Genomic DNA, 20,183 nt, shown 5'->3' with positions numbered 1-20,183 from the left:
AGAATTGAGTTTTAAACTCAAAATTGTGAGCCTTGATTGCTAGTAGGAGTTAGCACAAGATATGTGTTGAGGAAATAGTTAAAAAATGGAAGTTTTACAGGTAGAAAATAAGATCTTGGGCCTGTGAGATGCAATGCGTGTGCAACTCAACACCATTTCTGCCGACGCCGTGCACAACAGATTTGTGCTGCAAAAAGGGAGATATAGTGAGGGTTATTAACTCACTGCTTGTTCGCTGTTGTAACAACTCTTGCCTGGGAGGCTATAAATAAACCCACTATTGATCTGATACCTTTTGAAAGAGGCATTACTCCTGCCAGTGTTGATAAGCTGGTAATGGCCCGCTCCTGAGTCCCTGCTTCACATTTATCACTTGGCTCTGGGACGGGCTCTGGAGAAGCCATCCCAAGCCCTGCTGTCACCACAGCCTGTCCCCCACACCACCGACCACACGCCCCTCCGATGTGTCCCCCCTTGTTGCTGGACTGTCCCAGCGAGTCCCTAAAATGCTGCCCTTTCGCCTCTGTCCCGCAGGAAACCTAATCTCCCCGGTAAATGACACCCGGAGCTATTTTGGAGCTGGGCTGCAGAGGGAAAAGCGAAGCACGTCAGCGATTTGACGGGAGGAGGACAAGCGAGAGGAGGGGTGGGGAGGGGGTGGCACAGCCTAACCCCGAGCCGCAAAGGCACCGCCGGGGGACTTGGGGGGACCTCCTGCTGCACGTCCCTGTCCTCGCTGGGGTTTCTGTTTTATTTTGCTGAAGGGGAAAGGGGGGAACCAAAAGCAACATGGTCCCCCCACGTCCTCTGTTCCCCGTTTCCCCCTTCCCCCTTCTGTCATCTCAGTAGGAAGCGGCTGTTACCCTGCCCAGAGCTTTTTACCTCCTCAGACCCTGACAAGACTCCAGGTAAGACCTAAACCTTCAGCTAAAGAGGAGTAGGCTCGGGGAATCTGGTATTTCGGAGAGAGTGGAGGACGGTGGTCCTAGCTGAGGGAGGGTGAGCTTGTTCCTCTGTCAGTGTTTCTGGGCTGGAGTTATGTCTCGTCTCGCGAAACGTATTTGAAGATGGAGCTGAAGATAGAGGAAATTCATCTTTCTCCTGGTCTGAAGCAACTATGGATTTGCTTTGCTTAATTATTTCTGGCCTTGTTAGCAAAAGAGCAAAGATCGGCCTCCAAAGGAGAGGAGAAAAGAGAGGAAAGACAGGCTTAAAGCTGGTGGTTGTGCTCGGTGCATTTTATCCTCAAACTGGTGAGAGCAGTGTGCATGAAGAGCCCGGAATAAATAAGGTTCCTGCGGAGAGGTGGCAGCAAGGACTGTTTTTTTTTTTTAAAGAATTATTTCCAGGGCATAAAGCCTGCGCTGCTTTTCTCCTCAGCAAGAACTTTTTTTCCTCTGAGCTTCTCTCCGGTGTCAATACCAATTGAAAGCACAGCCCCCCCCCACCCTCCTCGCATTTCTACAAATGGCTCTGACGAGAGATGGGGAGAGATGGAGCTCGACAGCTGAGGCTATTTTTGGCCCTACAGCTCAATGGGGTGGAGTGGCTGTAATGACAATGACGTCCACCCGTTAAAATACAAGCGCTGGGGCCACAGCCTCGTGGCTAATTGTCACGGAGGGAATTCTTTGTCCCTGCGGCAGTTGTGATCCTGAAACTCCCTCACATAGGAAATCACACGTGGTAAAGCTCGAGGCAGTGCTTCCAGGTTAATAAAAGCCAGTTTCCTTCTCTGTTAATGCTGGTGGTGATGTATTTAAGGGTTGGGATTATTTGTTTCAGTGCTGGTAAGAGCCTGTGGTCTTTGTGGATATGCATGCAACAAGTGACAGAAAGTAAGAAAACGGTTTCAGATTGTACCAAAAGGGGTTTAGGTTGGACATTAGGCAGAATTTCTTCACAGAGGTGATGGTCAGGGATGGGAATGGGCTGCCCAGGGACGTGGTGGAGTCCCCAGCCCTGGAGGTATTTCAGAGATGCACGGACGTGGCACTGAGGGACGTGATGTAGTGATGGGACCCGGGAGGTCAGGCTTGTGGTTGGACTTGCTGACCCTGAAAGACTTTTCCAACCTAGATGATTCTATGATTTAATGTGTAAGGGAGAGAAATCTACATGTACACATCCAGGGGGTGTGTGTGAATGGAGAGGAAATGTGTATTAGCTCAACTGTGGAATAGTGCTGCCAACTTCAGGTATGTAAAACTCCAGCCTTCAAAACTGTAAGAGTAATGAAGTAATATAAATCCGTGTGAATCTGCTGTTTTTCTGAACCTTTCAAGCTCATGCAGCTCACACTGTCATTCCTTGCCATCTGAGCAGATGCTGGGGTGCACCTACGGCAGGGGTTCTGCCATAGCCATTTGCCTCCTGGATATGTTTTAATCAAAATCCAGTTGGAGGAAATCTGTGATAAATTTGCTAGGGTTTGCATCACTCCTTTTCTGTCCACAGGGTGGCAAACCCAGAATTTTTGTCTTTCCCCTTTACTCATATCCTGCATTTTCAGCCCCGTGAAGCAGCGATGAGCATCACCACATGCCTAAGAACTCGCCTGCATTGTAGCTATTCTTTTTGTGCTGTCAGAGCAGCCTGGGTGGCTTTAGGCTCAGAAAAATAAAAGGAAAACATGATGCCACACCATCTTGAGTATCAGAGGGGCTGAGCTGAGCAGTTTTGGTCCTTTGGAAGCTTCTGGGGTTGTTTTTGTGGCTTCATGAAGGAGGGGATCCCAATGAAGCTGTATGCTGCAGCAAAGCCCTAGTAGGAAGAAGTCTTTATGTGGACCTAGGGACCTTTTTGGACCTATGGATGCGTTAGAAGGAAAGCAAATGCTGGCTGTATGGTTAAAAGAGGGGTGAGCTTCATAAGCAATAGGTCTGCCTTCATCAAACAGGAAAGATCAGTGTGCTTGAACCGATGTAAGTCATTTAATTGGCTTCAGCCCCCTGTGTTTTACATTAACCGTGTGCTTATGTGATCTGACTGCCTTGCTTGGTAGAGTCACAAAGTGGTTTGGGTTGGAAGGGACCTTAAAGGTCATCTAATTCCAACCCCTCTGCCATGAGCAGGGACACCTCCCACTGGATCAGGTTGTTCAAACCTCATGAATGATACTTGTTCGAGTTTTCTAATGGTTCTACTCTCTCGTTCGCTACCAGTCACTGGAAATATTCAGATTATTAAGGATTCATATCAGGAGCCTGAGGTGGTGCAGGTCCCTTCCTAGATAGGTGGTGCATATTTAGCCTTTCCCTGAGGGCCAGGTTGGAAGATTGTTTTTGATTTGAGCTTAGCTGTCTCTGAGGGCTGCTCACAATGTTGAATGCCACATGCTAGCCACTGACCAGCTATGAAACTTCCCTGAACTCTCCTGTGGACTTTGTCTAACTATGGAGGCACCAGATAGCAGGGAAGGTAAATGAGCCTCCCTCTGACTTGAGATAGCTTATGGCAGCAGGCTTAGTTTAATGCATGGAGTCCTCTGTGTCCAAATCTCCTATAGAGTATGGACACCTATCCTCCAAAGCGCCATGGAAGGCTTTCATCTGCTCACCAAGTGACCTTTAAACATGCCAAAATCCGTTGTCTCTCACTGAAGAGGAATTTAGAGTAGCCCAGGCTAAGCTTTGTGTCCAGCTCCTCCGTGACAGATCCTGTTCCTGTGCTGATGAAACAGGCGTCCGATCAATTCTGTCATCTCAGAGCAGCGCATCTGTGTGAATCTCTACTTACACCTGCCTGAGAGGTGTGATGGGCACGTAGCACTGGGTGTGCTGGTGTGCATTTCATCCTCCAAGTGGGAAGGGTTTGGGACCCAGGAACAGGAGCTTTCCTGACTTAATTGCCTCTCATCTCAGGAGAGGAAGGAGTGCAAGGCTGTAGCAGTTGTCCTTGTGGAGAAAGCCCAGGAAACATGAACTCTAAAGCTGATTGAGTAAATGAGCAAGCAGGCATGTGACGGGTCTTAATGTGTTTCTGAGAGAACCCTTGTGTTCCTGACTTGCATTTCAGTCGTCTCTTAGGTTTAGGGATCTGTTGTCAAGTGTTTAATACCCTTAAAGTTCCTTGTTCTTCTGCTCATGGCCACATTTGTCTAGGAATGTTTCATGAGGCACATTGCACAGTGCTTTTTGCTCTTTGCAAAGGGTCACGGTGGACAGGATTTCCTTTCCAACCATTGACCTGAGAGGCCTCGACAGATAATAACCTGCCACCTCTGTACCCTCTCATGCCAAAGAGCAACACGACGGGGGCAGTACTCCACGGTGTGAGGCCTCTGCTTGCCCGGGGGCTGCTGAAGGCTTCTCAGATGCAGCCCAACATCGGCGAAACGAGGAGAAACCCATCCGCTACCCGGCCCCACTCAGCGAGTCACGGGAGGTCAAGGGAACGATGGTGCTGCCTATACATGGGGTGACATTTAATGACAAGGGCAGTGCCTGGCTCCTCGGGCTAAGACAAGTGGCAGGAGGGAATCATCTCATTGATGTAACCAGAGACGCCTGCGACGGCTTCCAGTGGGGGCTGACTGCTGGGGTGCCCATCCTGGAGGCCTGCTCTCGGTGCTGCAGTCAGTGGGGTGGCCTGAGGTGATGTTTCCTTGTTGAGAGGAGAGACCTTTCTCTCCCTGAAGGCCATTTATTTTCTCTTCAGAAGGAGAATCTTGAAAGTAAATGTGCCCTTGGTGGAAGACCACTGTCAGGGGCTTGCTTATCCTGGAGGAAGCAGGTGAAGGTAGAGTCTGGCAGCCATGAGGAGAGCATTGGAGGCCTGGGCTGTGTGCATGCTGTGAATTATTTCCTATAATTTATTTACGTTATCTGACAATTCTTTCCCCCAAACACAAAATAATGAAAATTTGAATGAATAAAGACGCGGTTAAATTACAAGTACCGCTGCTTTGCCCTCAGTGCGCTCAGAAACACCCCGATGGGAATGTGATCTCTGCTGCAAATGATTAATCACAGTGGGATTATAAAGTGAAATATGACACTGGTAAATGTCTGAGATTAATTGGAAGGGGCGTTTGCATTGACAAGGTTTATTCATGCTTTGCTGTCAGTCCTGCTGCTTCCAAGAGAGCAGTCCTGGCATTTACAGAGTTACTATGATTTTTGATGTTTGCGTGTACCTATAAAGAATTTGAATTAGTGATTATTTTTTTTACTGAATTGATTAACAAGTTGCACAATAGAGAAAAAAAATAATCTTTTAGCAGTGTGTCCACACTCTCCCTCTTACTCATAATCTATTTATCAGTTTAATCTAAGATGATGCATTTAATCCTATTTAAACTAGTAAAATGTAGTTTATCTTGTCCAACCTATCTAAGCCTTTTGTTATGTCTGGCTGTTGGTTAGATATTTGTTGTAGCTTCATCCTTGCCACAAGTTAAGATTTCATGCCTGTTAATGGGTTTTCATGCTTTCAACACCCTTAAGACAATGTTTCCATTCAGGCAGAGACTGAAGATACGAGCGATTTTCTCATGATTATTAAAGTAACCCAGTGGCAGAGCAAGGAATACGCCCTGTTTTATTTTCCTACTGTGTTAGAAAGGTATCTAAAATAATTGTGGTAAGCATGCTGTTGTCACTGATGCCTGGTGGTCTCCTGTCATCCTGGCCATCTATAATGGCATAAGAACCGTTCAGTGAGGGTACATGATGAAAGCTGGTAGACGGCAAGGTGATGAGATGAAATGAGATGCAGACACCAGGGTAAGGTTTGTGAGAAAGGGGGAAGGGAGGCTGCAACCTGAGGGAGCAGACCTTGGAGAGAAGCGTCTTGGAGTTGCTGTACCAGTCTAGTTCAAGAGCAATAGGAACTCGATGCTGCAGTTTCCTCATGTTTTAATTGCTCTTGGCTGTCAGAGCTGCCAGTGAATGGTGAGAAACACGTTTGGAACAGGGTTGTATCTGTGCAAGCAGGCTGTGAGTGGAAAGAAAGCACAGGAGAGTGGGTGAGGTGAATGCTCAAGAGCTTTAGGAAGTGAGAAGCATTCCTTTTCTCACCTCGTAGCAGCCAGGCTTTGTGAGTGCCCACCACATGCCCACAGCTCTCCTCCAGCCGTGGAGATGTCCCCTGGTGACCAGGGGAGGCAGGCTGCTCGAGGGAAGCCACTGCTTGATGAAAGGTCTCTGCCTGGCTCATAGCCACACACCTCATGACCGTAGCCATCTCCATGCTCCAGCACTGCTCCATATTATGCAGAACCCCTTCAAAGAAGTGAAGCAACTTCACTCTGTTGTTCTTTTTGATGCCATGGATTTTGATGCCATGGAAATGGAGTTGGTGTGATATATCTATCAAAAACCAGGTATTTAGAAAGGATGAGACACAGTAAAGCCTTGTGAAGGTAGATCCAAAAACTTTGATGCCACGATGCAGCCTGAAATTCTGCCTGATGGGCAGGAAAGATTAGGGAGGACTTGAGCTCCAAGTCCATACCTTGATTTATTTATTCTTACTGTCATTAATGTTCCTGCTAGATTCTCCAGAGGTGAACTTGGATCCCAGCACACACACACCCACCCCACTAAAACTGTCCAGCCTCAAACAAGCAGAAGACCCTGATCATCACTCAATCAACTTCAGTGGAAATTTCCACTGACTTCGGTGTAACTTGGCTCCAGCCCAATGCCTGTATCTACATCTTCCAAGCATTCATGCAACTTCTCTGCTTGCAGCCTTGCATGTGTTTATGGAAAATACATTTTAAAGCTTACATGAGGACAGAGATTGAATTTAGTCAGAGGGAATAGGAAGTACAAACTAGTTCACAGACTTCTGAACTCGGTTTGAGATTAAGGGAAAAACAGTTCTGTACATTAATTTCAACTACTAAGGGTGACCACTGCACAGAAAGTCAGTTGTTCTGAGCACTAATGATTGCAGGTCAATTGTTCTTTGCATTCTTAGCATTTACCCAGTGATTTTTCCCCATTACTGTTTTTCAGCTTTAAACTTTGAGAACAATTTATTTAATTGCTAAAGATTTTTGGTGGAATAATGCAATATGCTCGATAACTGGAAGAAAAACAACAACAAAAACCACAAGCAAATCTGAATTACGTTAGCGAGTATCAATTTCCTCTAAAGGGAAAGGTGTCTGACTGCTTCTTAAGAGTTCAATATGTTGGAGAGGAAGACAGAAGAGATTGTAAGTCGTGTATTTTTCCTGTTATGTATAGCAGGAAGACTGCATTTGGTTTTGGCTTAGCTCCATGGCCCAAATGAAGTCTGAAGGTTAGATCAGCTATACTGTCCTCAATGGTAATAATGATTAGAATGAAAACCATTTTGTGTTTTTGTGCCACTGCTTTCCCCATTTTTAGTTTTAATGGTAATTTGTGCCTTTCAGTCTCCAGCAGAGAAAATGGAATGAAAAACAGTAATTTGCTGTTAATTTTCATGCATGATTTGTCATATACTCCAGCAAGTACCTTGTCATATACATGGAGCACATCATTATTTGTCAGACCATCCCTGTCCTAATGCAGAGACAACTTGGGAGGGGAGCCAAGGCAAAGGGCAAGCAGACAGTTTCCCCAAGGTCATGCTGCAGGTCAACAGACCATTTGACTCCCACCCCCTTGTGCCATTATCGATTTGCATATTAACATTAATGCACTGCAGCGGGAACTGGGGGAAGGAGGAAAAACTAATGCAAAGTTTGCCCAAACAGTGCAAAAAATGAAAGCAGGTTTTTGGCCTGCTCTTAGTGCTTTCTGCTGGAGGTGGGAGGGAGGTTGTAAGGGCATGCATCTGTCATTGGGTGAGAGAGTGGGTGGATTTGTGGCCAGCAGGGAAGCCAACCTGCTGTAGGATTAAGAAGGATATTTCTGTCGGGGTGACTGCGTATTATTTCTTTTGAATTACTTACGATGCTGGTGCAGTTTGCTTTGTGTGGCCCTTCTGAAGGTGAAAAAGCAGAGATGCGAGAGCAGCCTGGCAGATCTCCCCCGAGTAGCTCCCATAGCTCAAGGGGGTGCAACTCGTTAATGCCCAAGTGTCTGGCATTATACAGCTGAGGACATATAGTAGCTTGGAGAGAAACAGTGCACATGGGTCTGGAGAGTAGGACTTGCAGAGAGGCTTGGAGCTGGGGAGTTTGCTCTTAACAGAGCACTATTCCCAGGCCTCATCCTGCTCCCAGGAAGAGTCAGCTGGTGCACCCTGGGGTTTCTGGTGCCGGTAGGGTCAAGAGGAGGCCTTGAGCTGTGCTTTGCTTGTCTAAGTAAATGACAGCCAGTGCGCAAAAGGGCTTCTGCTCCTGGAGGATTAGAAGTAGTTTCACTTCACCTGTAGGGGAAGGACATCCAGGAGTCCATAGAAAGAGGAGCAAATGAAGAAGGTAAGTTAGAGTGCCATGGGGAACTCAAGGGGACCCTAAATGCATTGCTCTCTGTAGAATCATAAAGGTTGGAAGAGACCTTCAAGATCATCTGGTCCAACCGTCACCCTACCACCAAGCCATGTCCCTAAGCACCATGTCCAACCTTTCCTTGAACACCCCCAGGGACGGTGACTCCAGTGGGAAAGTGGGCCACTTCCTCCTTCAGTAGATTCACGTGACTGAGCTCAAATCCAAAAAGTATGTAAGATCTTCTCACCCGTAGTGAGAATGATGAAAACGTGCCCCAACCAGGTTGTTCTAGATGGCAAATGTCTTGAAACCATGAAAGTGCAACAGTTCTTTGCTTGTACCACCTAATCTGTTCACTCCTGACTTTTTTTCTTTCTCACCCTTTAGGTAACCAGGATGGATTACAGCTCGTTCAGTGGAGTCCCCCGATTCTTGACCCGGCCTAAGGCATTTATGGTGTCTGTGGGGAAGGATGCAACCCTGAGCTGCCAGATCATTGGGAACCCCATCCCAGTTGTGAGCTGGGAAAAGGATAAACTTCCAGTCCAGTCTGGGGGAAGGTTTAAGACCACAGAAGATGGGGATCTCTATCGGCTAACAATCTATGATCTGAGCCTGGAGGACAGTGGCCAATACATCTGCCGGGCCAAGAACACCATTGGGGAAGCTTTTGCTGCTGTCAGTATCAAAGTTGGAGAGGAGACCACGGTAACAGAGTCAGCCCCGTATTTCATCCAGAAACCGTCCTCCATCAAAGTAACTTTGGGCGAGGATGCCATGTTCAAATGTAAAGTTCAGGGCAGCCCTCCCCTCTCGGTAAACTGGGAGAAAGACGGGAGACACCTGCGGAACCGGGCCGACGCAGGCCGCTTCCAGATCGAGTCCGCCGGGGAGTCAAATGCTCTCACCATCCAATGTGCCCGGCTGGGGGACAGTGGCACGTACACGTGCCGGGCAGAGAATCCCATCGGCTCCGCCAGCGCTTCAGCTGCGCTGGTGGTGGAAACGCAGGGCTCTTCGAACCCAGGCAGCAGCAGCCATTTTGACACCAGCTGCGGCAAGACGGCTTCCTTGTTGTCTCACTTGCAAAAGAGGCGGGAGGAGATCAGGAAGACGGACGTAGCCCACGGGTCTTTTGATTCCACGGCTGCCCAGTCTTACTCCGTGACAGAAGGGCTGTCCAGCATTGGTTATAGCCTCTCCCGGGACTACGAGCGGGCAGCTGGCCTCACCACCAAAGGGGCTCGCAATGCCACCTTCGGGGCGCTGACGCGCACGTGCAGCGTGACAGAGGGCAAGCACGCTAAGCTGAGCTGCTACGTGACGGGCGAGCCCAAGCCTGAGATCGTGTGGAAGAAGGACAACGAGGTCATTTCAGAAGGGCGGCGGCACGTCATCTACGAGGACGATCAGGAGAACTTCGTGCTGAAGATCCTCTTCTGCAAGCAGGTAGACAACGGGCTGTACACCTGCACGGCCTCTAACCTGGCGGGCCAGACCTACAGCTCCGTGTTGGTCACTGTCAAAGGTGGGTGCTGACGTCTTGCTGGGGTGGGCAGCCTTCAAGAAGAAAGGCAAAGCACTTCCACACCGGGTGGGAATTTGGGAAGAACTTCAGGAAAGGGGTGTGGGTGAGGCATGAAGAAAAGCCCTCCAGCTGTGAAGAGGTGTTGGTGCTGGAACAGATGACCTGGGGAAGGGGGGAAAGTCCCGTCACAGGAGGTTTTTAGGAAGCACAATAAACAAGCATCATTTGGGGATGAATGATGTTGAACTGGCAGGTTGTGGGGCGGCTAGAATGAACTAGATCTTTAAAGATCTCCTCTGTCCTCATTTATAGTAATCTAAGAGATCCCTTACCATCCTCTGGTTCAGCTAACCCCTCTCCCCCCCCATCTTTCCCTCCAAGGTTTAATCATATCTGGGTTTAAATTCACCACAGGGTTTAATCAAACTGGTCCTCTTAATCTAACTTATGTCATTTAAAAGGTGGTAGAGGAAACTCCTCCCTGCAAACTGAGTGTACCAGGCTGCACTGGATCCCTTGGGGGGTCTACCCCAGCTCTAATGCTGTTTCCTCTCAGTTTTTCTGCCCAGATTGACCCACAAGCAGCATTTTTCTTGTCTGGCCTCTTCAGTCTTTTCCCATCTTGTGTTGCTGGATAGCCTGTAGTCCTCGTATGCTCCCAGATCCCTACCAGCTCCAGCATGGTTCTGTTTGCTGTATTTAGTGGTGATGAACTTGCCTTCAGAAGGTCCCTCAGCTCTGGTGGAGGTCAGGACAAGCTCTTCAGAACACAAACAAAATTGTGACACATTTTCACAGAGGAAGTTCTAAATCTTCAAGTTGCTCTCCCGTTTGGCAAGGCTTCAGCAGGCGGTCTGCAACCCTAATAAATTAACTCTCAGATGTAAAACAAAAACAAAACAACAACAGCAAAACAAAACAACAACAACAAAACTTTGCCACTTTGTGTGACAAAATAGACTTTTTTGACTGGAAGCAAAATGTGTTAGAAATACAAATCAGTAGGAAGGATCTGTGTTTGAAATTTGTCTTTAAGACTCTCAGCTTTTATTCGGTTTTATTGGTTTCCCCGTTCCAGACCTCTCCTTTCGTGCTCACCATCTTTCCCGTCAGTGACTCAGTCCCTGTGTCTGTCAGTGACACCCGATCCACCAAGCTTGCTGGCACTTGTCCCGCTCATTGCCATCCCTCGGAGGTGCTGAGTGGTGTCGAGAAGGGCATTTGGCCCCTTCCATAACTCTGTGATTCCCTTATGAGACAGGACTCGAGGGAGAAGACCGAGCCTGCTCACTCTGAGCGTGGATCAGGCTCCGTTCCTCGCCTAGCTTTTGTCTTGCAGAGAACTGCCCCGTGCCTACGTGGTTATTCCCAACGGGGGCACCTGCTCCAAAGGAGACAGGCAAAGCACGTGAAGCAGCAGGTCTGGGAGCAGGCACCACGGGAAAGGGTTATTTATCAATGTCCATTGTCAAAAGACGCCTGTGAGTCAGAGGGCTCAAGTGGAAATGTTTGCAGTATGTTTCTTTGTTACACTACACCACGGTGGGCTTGCTGGCCAGGCCACGGCTGCCATGGAAAATCCACATGGGCTGGTTATAATTAGGCCCTACATAATGACTCTCCTTTTTGTTACCAGAAGTCCTCAGTCATCCAAAGACAGCAGAATGATGGAGCAATGAAGGGAACTTTTAATTCTGTCCATTATGCCATTGGTGGTGTCCTTAGCTCATCTGCAATCATGTTTTGGGGGGTAGGTCATATTGCCACATTCTCTTCTCTTAGGCACTTCTGCAGGACTGAGTAAAACTCTCCATGCAGCCACCTTCTGCCAGCACGAAGCTGCTGCAGTGGCTTTGCACAGGTGGCAGCATGTTTGTAGAGCCTGTGACACTGCTTCCCCAGAGTGTATCCATAGCCACAGATACACGGGTAGGCAAGCTTCAAGGGTTTAAGTACTCTCTGGCATTCTGGTTCGCATATAGCACATAATTTCAACCTGAGGGGGAATATTAGTGGGTGTTTTAAGTGTAATAATAAGAAAAACTAGCTGCATCCTGCCTCTGAGGTAGTTAGTAGCAGCCTTGCAGGATATAGGACTGGGCACAGGTCAGGCATCTTCTAGCTCACCTCCTGTATTTTGTCAGTCTAAATGTTAGACCTAGGGACCCAACGCTTGGCCAAACCCATGTCTTAAAGATCATTGAGCTGAAAGAGAATTTTTTGTTCTTAAATGGGATGTAGTCAATTAGGTGTAAATGTCAAAGGCAAGGGTACAAGACAGAGAGTCACCATCACAGTTAAGGAAAGCCAAGAGTTGATAACTCTTATTCAGAAATGCGCTGGATTCTACTGTCTAGAGCAGGGATAAAACTACAAACCATATACTGAAATATGAGCTGTAAAAGTTAAGAAACTCTTCCCAAGAGCAAACCTCTTTGACAAACCAAAGAGCACAGTCGATGGGAAGAATGTGAATTAATGACTTGAATTTCCCGAAGGCTTTGAAGATGTCCCTAAGCCGTGCGTAAAGTGAGCAAGAATAGCGTACAGGTCTCTATCCTTGGGCCTGGGCCAAGCAATGTTCATCTGAGGAAAGGAATTTGGGACTGGGTCACTGAATACAGAGGGACTAGTTGAGTAATCAGATACTGTATGGAAAGGTTAAAGGCTGCGGCTCAGATAGGATCAGGACTGGAAAAACAGACCGGTGCTGAGGCTACTCCTTTCTTCTTCTGATCTGAAGTGATTTTGGATGGCCACTCTCATGGTAGCTGTATTTGAGATCTGAAAGAGCTAAAACATGAGGAATGTGGAGGTACAGAGGCAATTTTAAAAGCACAGTTACTAAGGAAAAGAGCCAGGAAACAAGATGGTGGAAGCTTGTCCACACACCTTCAGATAGCTTCTCTTGGAAGTATTTTCCATATTCTTACTCTCATTGGGTTGTTTTTGGAACAAATGAAAAAATTGCCTCTAGAATAATAAATGGAGAACCTTTGAGAAGCCAGGAGTAGGCAAGAGGAAATGCAGGCAGGTGAAAATCACAGAATATCCTGAGTTGGGTGGGACCCACAAAGATCATCAATTCCAACTCCCAGGTCTGCACAGACCCACCCCAAAATCAGCAATCAGAGAACATGACTGAAAAGACCTACAGGTGAAAAGAGAAAGGTCAAGCAGGCAGATATGCCTTGGGAAGGTTAGGAAGATACTAGCTTCTCCACAGGCTGCACCTATTCTTAGCAAAATATGTGTGAGCAGGACCTGCTTTTAACATCTAACATCATCTCATTGCTAGTTTGGTTGGTATGGACCAAACAAAAGCCTATGACACTTTGGAGAAATATGTTTTCAAGACAAGCAGCCAAATTTATAGCTGGTTTAAGCTCTTGCAGCTTTCCCACTGACTCCATGAACTGCTCTTGCTCCATGCTCCCTTGGGGTTTTGTTGTGCTGTTTCCATCTCACATTCTTCCCAGTAGGCAGGATTTTGTAGGTCTTTCATTTCTCCTTCTTTAGAAATATTTTTATGTGCCTTGGTGAGTATTTCTGCTTTGCCTGGAGACAGATTAATAGAAAAATGTAGCCAAAAAATTGTGGAGAATTCATCATTAAAAAAATAAATTCATTTTGACAGTAGAAATGGATTTAAATGACTTCTTAGGGCACTCAGTGAATGAAAATGAGTCATGTTGGGAGTCCAGGTGCTACAAGGACAAAGCAGAAGAGATGCTTAAATTAGTACCACTGAGCTTGGATGGAAGTAAATGTTTCTAGAGAATGAATGGTTGATATGGAGTGATCAGAAAATTTTTGTTTCGTACTTCATACTTCATTCTCCCAGAAAGAGAGATCAGAAATTGCGGTTTTTACTTGATGTTAAATAACTTCTAACCAGCTCTGGTATTATAGGAGCTAGAGATGGGAACTGGTGGTACTTCTTATGCGAAAGCTGTCACAGGTAACCTCAGATGAACACACCTCATCTTCCAAGGGCATTTTGAGTATTTTGGATAAGAAAAGAAGTTGGTAGCCCAATGGCTTTATCCTCCATATTAGTCATACTTAACAAGAGCTTACATTGAGAATTACCTTGTGAAAGAGTAATGTGTGACAAACAGGCATGTAGAATTGAGCAGTCAATATTTATGGAGTCCGAGAGATCAAGAATAATGTCATTATCTGTAGCAACATTTCCCCAAATGCCTGTGGTAGCTGCAGCACAGAACTGAGAGCTGTGCTGGGTGCTGTGCAGAGAAGTAAGAGAGGGTCCCTGGGCTGGAGGATTTGCACTGTAAATGTCACTCTCTGACTGATATCTGCAAGATCTGCAGCCCGGTGTGGGGTGAAAGAGGGCGATGTAGAGGTCTCTGGTCAACTCACCGTTCTGACCAGTGGGGTCCTTCTGTGGTCCTGTTACCAAAATTAACACCTTCTGCCTGACAGCTGACCAGGCACAGGTTAGACTGTGTAAAGGGCATGAAGATGTGTTCAGGAAGAGGAGACTGGTGGGTTTCAGAGCATCTCCCTCAATTCTCCAAAAGAGCAGTGGGCTGGGAGAATTGCAGCCTTTAGTTCAGTTTGTCAGCTGCTGTCCCTCAGAAGCCCCATTCAGAGCAAAATAAGATGCGTGTGCACATCAGTAGAATGAAAGCAGAGTTGTTTTCAGAGGAGATCTGTGACCCCAGGCTGGCACAGATAGCCTTGTACCTACTGTCCCTGGCTGGAAAAGCAGTGCTTTTACTGCAACACATAAGAAAGAATCTAATGATTTGCCTATGTTTATACAGTTAAGAGCCTTTTATTGGGGTAGCTTTTTTTTACCTTAGATACTGCTTGGTGGCTGTAAAGGGAGAGGTTAATGACATGGCCAGCTGCTCCAAATGTGGAAACAGGCTTGTGTGCTTCTCAGGTGCATCTTGGATTTCCTTCTGGCCCTTTGACATGCCCCTGTGCTCTCATGGCCAGCTCCAGAATCCCTCCAGTCTCACACAGCAATATCTGCTCAAGGCTGGCATCCTTCTGATAAAGGCTTGCTCTCATCTTCCTGCTTGGTCCCATGGCATGAGAACTGCATCCACATCATTCCCCCTAACCACATGGGGGGCTTCCAGATGTGAAATACAAGAGTGCAGGGCAGGAGGCTGAATTCTCCATGGGATAGAGGAAGAGGAAGATAATTAATACATGGACTGGGGGCAGAGCAGGTCTGTGTTACTGCAGGAAGGCTGTAAGACTTTGACTTGCCTTGAAACGAAGCACATTAGGCAAAAAGACACGTCCCTGTTCCTAAGGTATTGCATGGGTTCCCAGTAAGGTTTCAGTCCTGGGGTAACCACACAGGTTCAGTATCACACAGGTAACACAGCATTGCTCCCTCCAGGTGCCCTGCCAAGCCCTGAGGATCTGGTATCTCTGTCCAGGCTGTGCTCAGCTGGGAAGGATTGGAGGTGTCTGTGACAGCTGCAGCTGTGGCTGTGCCAGGGGTGGAATAAGAGCCCTGCAAAACTGAACATGGATTTCCAGGGCTCGAGTTCAATAAAGAACAAACCACACCAAAGACAGTGGGGGGACAGGATGGGGTAGACAATGGCTTGGGTATACACTCAGCTACTGAAAGCATGAGAAGCAAGTTTTAAGCCATGCTCTGAGATGTGCCACTGTGGGCATGGGCTCATAAATGTAAGAGGAATCCACTCCTGCCTGACACTTAGACTAACACCTGCCATTACAAGCTGCTAGCCACCAGCTGAAATTATCAGCCTGGGAGTGTGATCAAGAAGAGGGGAATGGCACCATGAGAACAGCCTGGATGCTGATGCAGGAGCTATTAGAAGGTGGAGGTACACATCACGACATAATTTCTCATGAAGCACGAGTGGTGACGCATCGTCATGAGCTAATCCAAGTGTCTGATGTGGTGGTGGCACCGCTGACCAGTGGCTGCCCTGTTCAGTTCAGTTCCTCTTTTTCTAGTTTGTTGCTGGGGTATCAGGATGATTTCACAGCTCAGCTGTCATGGGAATTAAATGGCATCTGCATTGTTCTGTTTGTAAAATGTTTTTCTCACTGCCGTGCAGCTGTTCTGCCTGTTTGATCTACGCTCTGGTGTCTCCCTAAGCCTGAGCGATGCAGCCCCTTTGATGAAGGAAAGCAGAGGCAGAGGAGACTCGGGCTTTTTCTCTCATTCTTTCATTGCCATTGACCAAAGCAGAGGCTTTGGCGCTTGCAGGGAGAACAGGGAGCACCTCCATCACCTACTTCAGTGCTTTCCCCCACATCTGCCTGTGTCCTCACAGACACCTCTCATCTTTCTGTGCCATTTCAGACCCCTCCATTGAGCTCCTTTCTGACACAAGACCCCTAACATATTGGTTTTTGCACCAGCTGACTAGCTCAGCTGCTCACCTTGACCTAGAATTGCTGCCCTGTGTCCTATCCACCTGTAGCATGTAGCGAGTATGGTGCAGAGACGTTCGTGTTAGAGGACGAGCAGGCCATGAGAGCAGAACTTACCAATCTGATGCTGCACCAGTTCAGGATTAGAGCTAACTCCTGGGCGGTGTTGTGGGGCAGGTAAACAGTTCAGACACTGGTTCGTTTATAGGTAAGTCCTCAAAAATACTTCTGATAAGATCTAGTATATATATATTAAGATAAGAGCAGATCACCTACGGCAGTAGGGCTTGATTCTGGGGTTGGATGGGAGCCCAGTACAAATCAATATCGTTAATGAGGAGTGTTAGGGTTAAGTCTTCCTTACTAAGTTATTTATTTGAATGCTTCTTACCCCAGACCATCCCAAATTCTTATTTCTCCTCTCTTTTTAATTCCCTGAAGAACCCTCGATACCCTTCAAGGAAAAACTGAAGGATCTTGAAGTTTGGGAGAAGGAATCCGCCACCTTCCAATGCGAGGTACCTGTTCCTAGTACGGAGACGGCTTGGTTCAAGGAGGAAACCAAACTCCGGCAGAGCAAGAAATACAACATCGAGGAAGAGGGCACGTACCGCCGGCTCACCGTCCAGAACGTCACTGCAGACGATGATGCTGTCTATATCTGTGAGATGAAAGAAGGGAGCAGGACCATTGCAGAGCTGTCTGTCCAAGGTAAGGAAAAATCACTATTTCGGATAGGCCAAGCCTCACCTGCTGAGTGCCGGATGCACATGTGAGCCTCCAGATGTGAGCTTATGAACCACGTTCATCCCCTGCATGTGTGTAGGGAAGAACAGCAGACTCCCTTACAGTGAGAGGAGAGCCACGTGTGATGGGTCAGTGGGTCCCTGGGTCCCCTGCCAGGGCATATCTGGGACACGGGGTCACAGAGCAGGGAGAGATTGTGTTTCTGCTCAAGACATGTCACCTGGTGGGTCCCTGTGCTTGAAGGGGCTTCCTAGAAGGCAAAGCCCTTGAGCTGCAGCCCGGCATCATAGACTTTCCTTAACATGATTCAAAGCAAAGGATGTGTCCCCTGGTGCTGTCTCACACAGGTCTTGTCGGGTGTCTGGCAGACCCAAATCTGGTCTGAGAGTGGTGCTGACCATGCTGGGAAGTTGGCTTAGCAACTGTCCTATGGTCTGATGTGTGGTGCAGGCTGTGGTCATCACCGGTTTCATTTCCAACTGGGAACCAGGTTCATGTCTCAGAGCCATGACATCAGGAGCTGCTTTCTGGAGTATGAAAGGCTGATGAGTAAAATGTAGGTGTAGATCCATGTCCAAATCCTCCGAGTATGTCGACTTGGGACTGAAATTAATGTAGGTATAGAGTCGGGTGCACTGTTGGTGTCTCACAACCAGTGGACGTGCTCATCAGAGACACAGGCCTGTCTGCAGAAGGGGCCATCAGCCAGAACTCACCGATTTGCTCACTTACCTGTGCAACTCCAGGACCTGCAGTTTTGATTTAGATACTGCTTACGCTGCCATCATTGATGTGTTTTCTGTAGTGTAAGTTGCAGACCTGTAATAGCTACAGAATCACACTTTTTCTGTCTTGTTGGAAGCCTGAGTTTACTCCCACTGAAAACAGAAGTTCTCCGTTACACAAATTGGTGCAAGATAGCTGGGTGCTGTGCATCCTTGGGCATATTCCTTTTTGTGTCGTTAACAAAGGCTTAACAGTTTGTATGGGTGAAGGCAGAAGGGGTAATATAGCCCACAGACACCTGAGAGTTCAGATAACCCTAACAGAACAAAAAGGATGTCTAAGCCATTCAAACACTGTAAATGTGTTTGTCCCTGGTAGCACATCTGGTATTTGTGTTGTGCTGTGGTCCTACAACAAGCTCCATTAGAAGAGAGTGACTGGGCCAGGTGGAGCTCTCAGGAGGGAAAAGAGGCAGAGACTTACCAGGGGATCCCATTGCCTGCCTCGGGGGAGAATATTCGAGAGCAGGGTGGGGTTGGGAAAGTGTGAGAGCTTGGCAGGATGCACAGCTCTACGGCACTGCAGGGAGAGAGACACTGCCAAGGGCAGCAGGGAGCAGACACACAGTCGAGCTTCAGAGAGGATGAGCAGAAAACAGATACTGAATCCTCCTCATGCAACACGTCTGGTTTGTTCCATGAAACAGCTCAGCATCGCTTCTCATGAAGTATCTCTAGGTGCTTTGCCTGACTGAGGGCACTTCTGCCTGGCAGGGACTGTTCCAGGGCTAGAGACAGTCATTATCCATCAGTAGGGCTGGTCTTCAGACCTTTTTTTACACATTCCCCTGTGAACAGTCACATCCTGTAACTCTGACGTTATTCTTCTAAGTCATAATCACAGTAGGTTGGAAAGGCCACAAGTAAGTGACTTAATTCCATGTGAATTTCAGGGCTCACTCTAAAAAGAAATCCGAGGCTGTCAATGTATTTTCTGCTAAGTTAGGTGGCTGCTGTGTCTGGCCTCTTGGTTATGTAACTTACTGCTCATTTAATGGAAGCAAAATCCCAGAGACAGCCGAGGACCTGTCTGGTTAAAGACTGACCTACTTCAGCAGAGTGTTTGTGCAAATTCCCAGAATATGCAGGCAATACAAGCCATATCACAGACAAATCTGTTCTTGGCAAAGCCACGTACCTTGTGTTTACCCAACAACAGATACTGCATGTGAGACTAGAAACATGAGAAACTGTAGTCAAATAAAATTGCTTTTCCCTCTTTGAAGGGCAAAATGAGTCCTTGGGATTATCTCTTCTGTATAACACAGAGCCTAGGGTTTCATTTAGGAATGCGTGTGTAGTGTCTGTAATGTTTCGATTAGGTGAGAGCTATTGGCTAGAACAGCTGTAGTCTGGGTGGTCTCGTGTTACCAGACACTTTCATATCTGCTGTTTGCTAATCATAATTACTTTCTTATTTAAAGGGAACATCATTAAAAAACTTCCACGAAAGACTGCGGTTTCCATAAACGATACAGCCATCTTCTGTGTGGAGCTGGACAACGAATGCCAGAACATCCGCTGGCTGAAAAACAAAGAGGAGGTGAAAGCCAGTGATCGGATCTCCATCACGCGCTCTGGCAAGCAATACACCATGATCATCCGAGAGTGTACGATGGAAGATGCTGGCGAAATTGCCTTCCTGGCTGATGAAAGCAGGACTTCTACCCAGTTCACAGTGACCAGTAAGTTCCCCTTTTATTTGGCCTTGGTGTTGTGTCTTCCCCAGCAAGCAGGTACTCCCATGTTAGTACTATTTTTTCTAGGTATTGTCGTGGTAAGTCATGCATTGTCCAAAGACAGGGGGAAGTTCATTGCCTGCCAGAAAAGGCTAACGACAACCTGATGTTATGGAGAGGTCAAAACAGAGAGAGAAAATACATTCTGGGAAAGAGCATGGCACAAACGTGTCTCCCCCATACCATTCTCATTCCCTACTGGAATGAATATAAAATGACAACTGGGATGAATATAAACTGGAATGAATACACAACGTAGTGGTAAGGGATATGTGATTTCTGCACACTGGGAGGTGCTTAGAAAACAATTTGTAAGCTACATGCATTATTGTCATCTTGCTTCATTATGCACAGAGTGCTGTGGGTACTCTGTCTGCAAGCTGACCTTCATTTTCCAAAATCATTAGTTTATCTGAGGGCTATTTACCAGTTCTTGTGTCCACTTATTTTTCTCTCTCTCTTCAGTGAGTATTTGGAGGGAGGTGTCAACCAGCATTCAGTTCATTCCCTAAGTCCTGAATCTCCAGAGACAGGAGGGTAGCTTGTGGGTATGCTGGCTCTTACAGGGAAGTAGATAGGTGTCCCAAATATTTTTGGCAGTGTGTGAAGTT

General features: G+C 47.2%; 1 protein-coding gene across 25 annotated transcripts in view; it reads left to right on the top strand.

Annotated features, from left to right (window-relative positions):
- The first annotated feature begins 652 nt into the window (after positions 1-652).
- The window catches only part of OBSCN (obscurin, cytoskeletal calmodulin and titin-interacting RhoGEF), a 185,576-nt gene continuing 166,045 nt past the window's right edge, over positions 653-20,183 (top strand). For 12 of the 25 annotated variants that reach the window (XM_072033892.1, XM_072033882.1, XM_072033897.1 and 9 more), the window contains exons 1-4: positions 655-908; positions 8,762-9,902; positions 16,743-17,012; positions 19,258-19,518. In XM_072033892.1, coding sequence (XP_071889993.1) covers positions 8,771-9,902; positions 16,743-17,012; positions 19,258-19,518 — 1,663 coding nt within the window. In that variant the 5' untranslated portion in view covers positions 655-908; positions 8,762-8,770. Of the gene's footprint in view, positions 909-8,761; positions 9,903-16,742; positions 17,013-19,257; positions 19,519-20,183 lie in introns of all 25 variants that reach the window. The other 13 variants (XM_072033896.1, XM_072033887.1, XM_072033886.1 and 10 more) reach the window with 4 other exon arrangements.

This window comes from Anas platyrhynchos, chromosome 2 (assembly GCF_047663525.1).
Source record: "Anas platyrhynchos isolate ZD024472 breed Pekin duck chromosome 2, IASCAAS_PekinDuck_T2T, whole genome shotgun sequence".
Taxonomy (NCBI): domain Eukaryota; kingdom Metazoa; phylum Chordata; class Aves; order Anseriformes; family Anatidae; genus Anas; species Anas platyrhynchos.
This window is presented reverse-complemented; position numbering and strand designations above follow the sequence as displayed.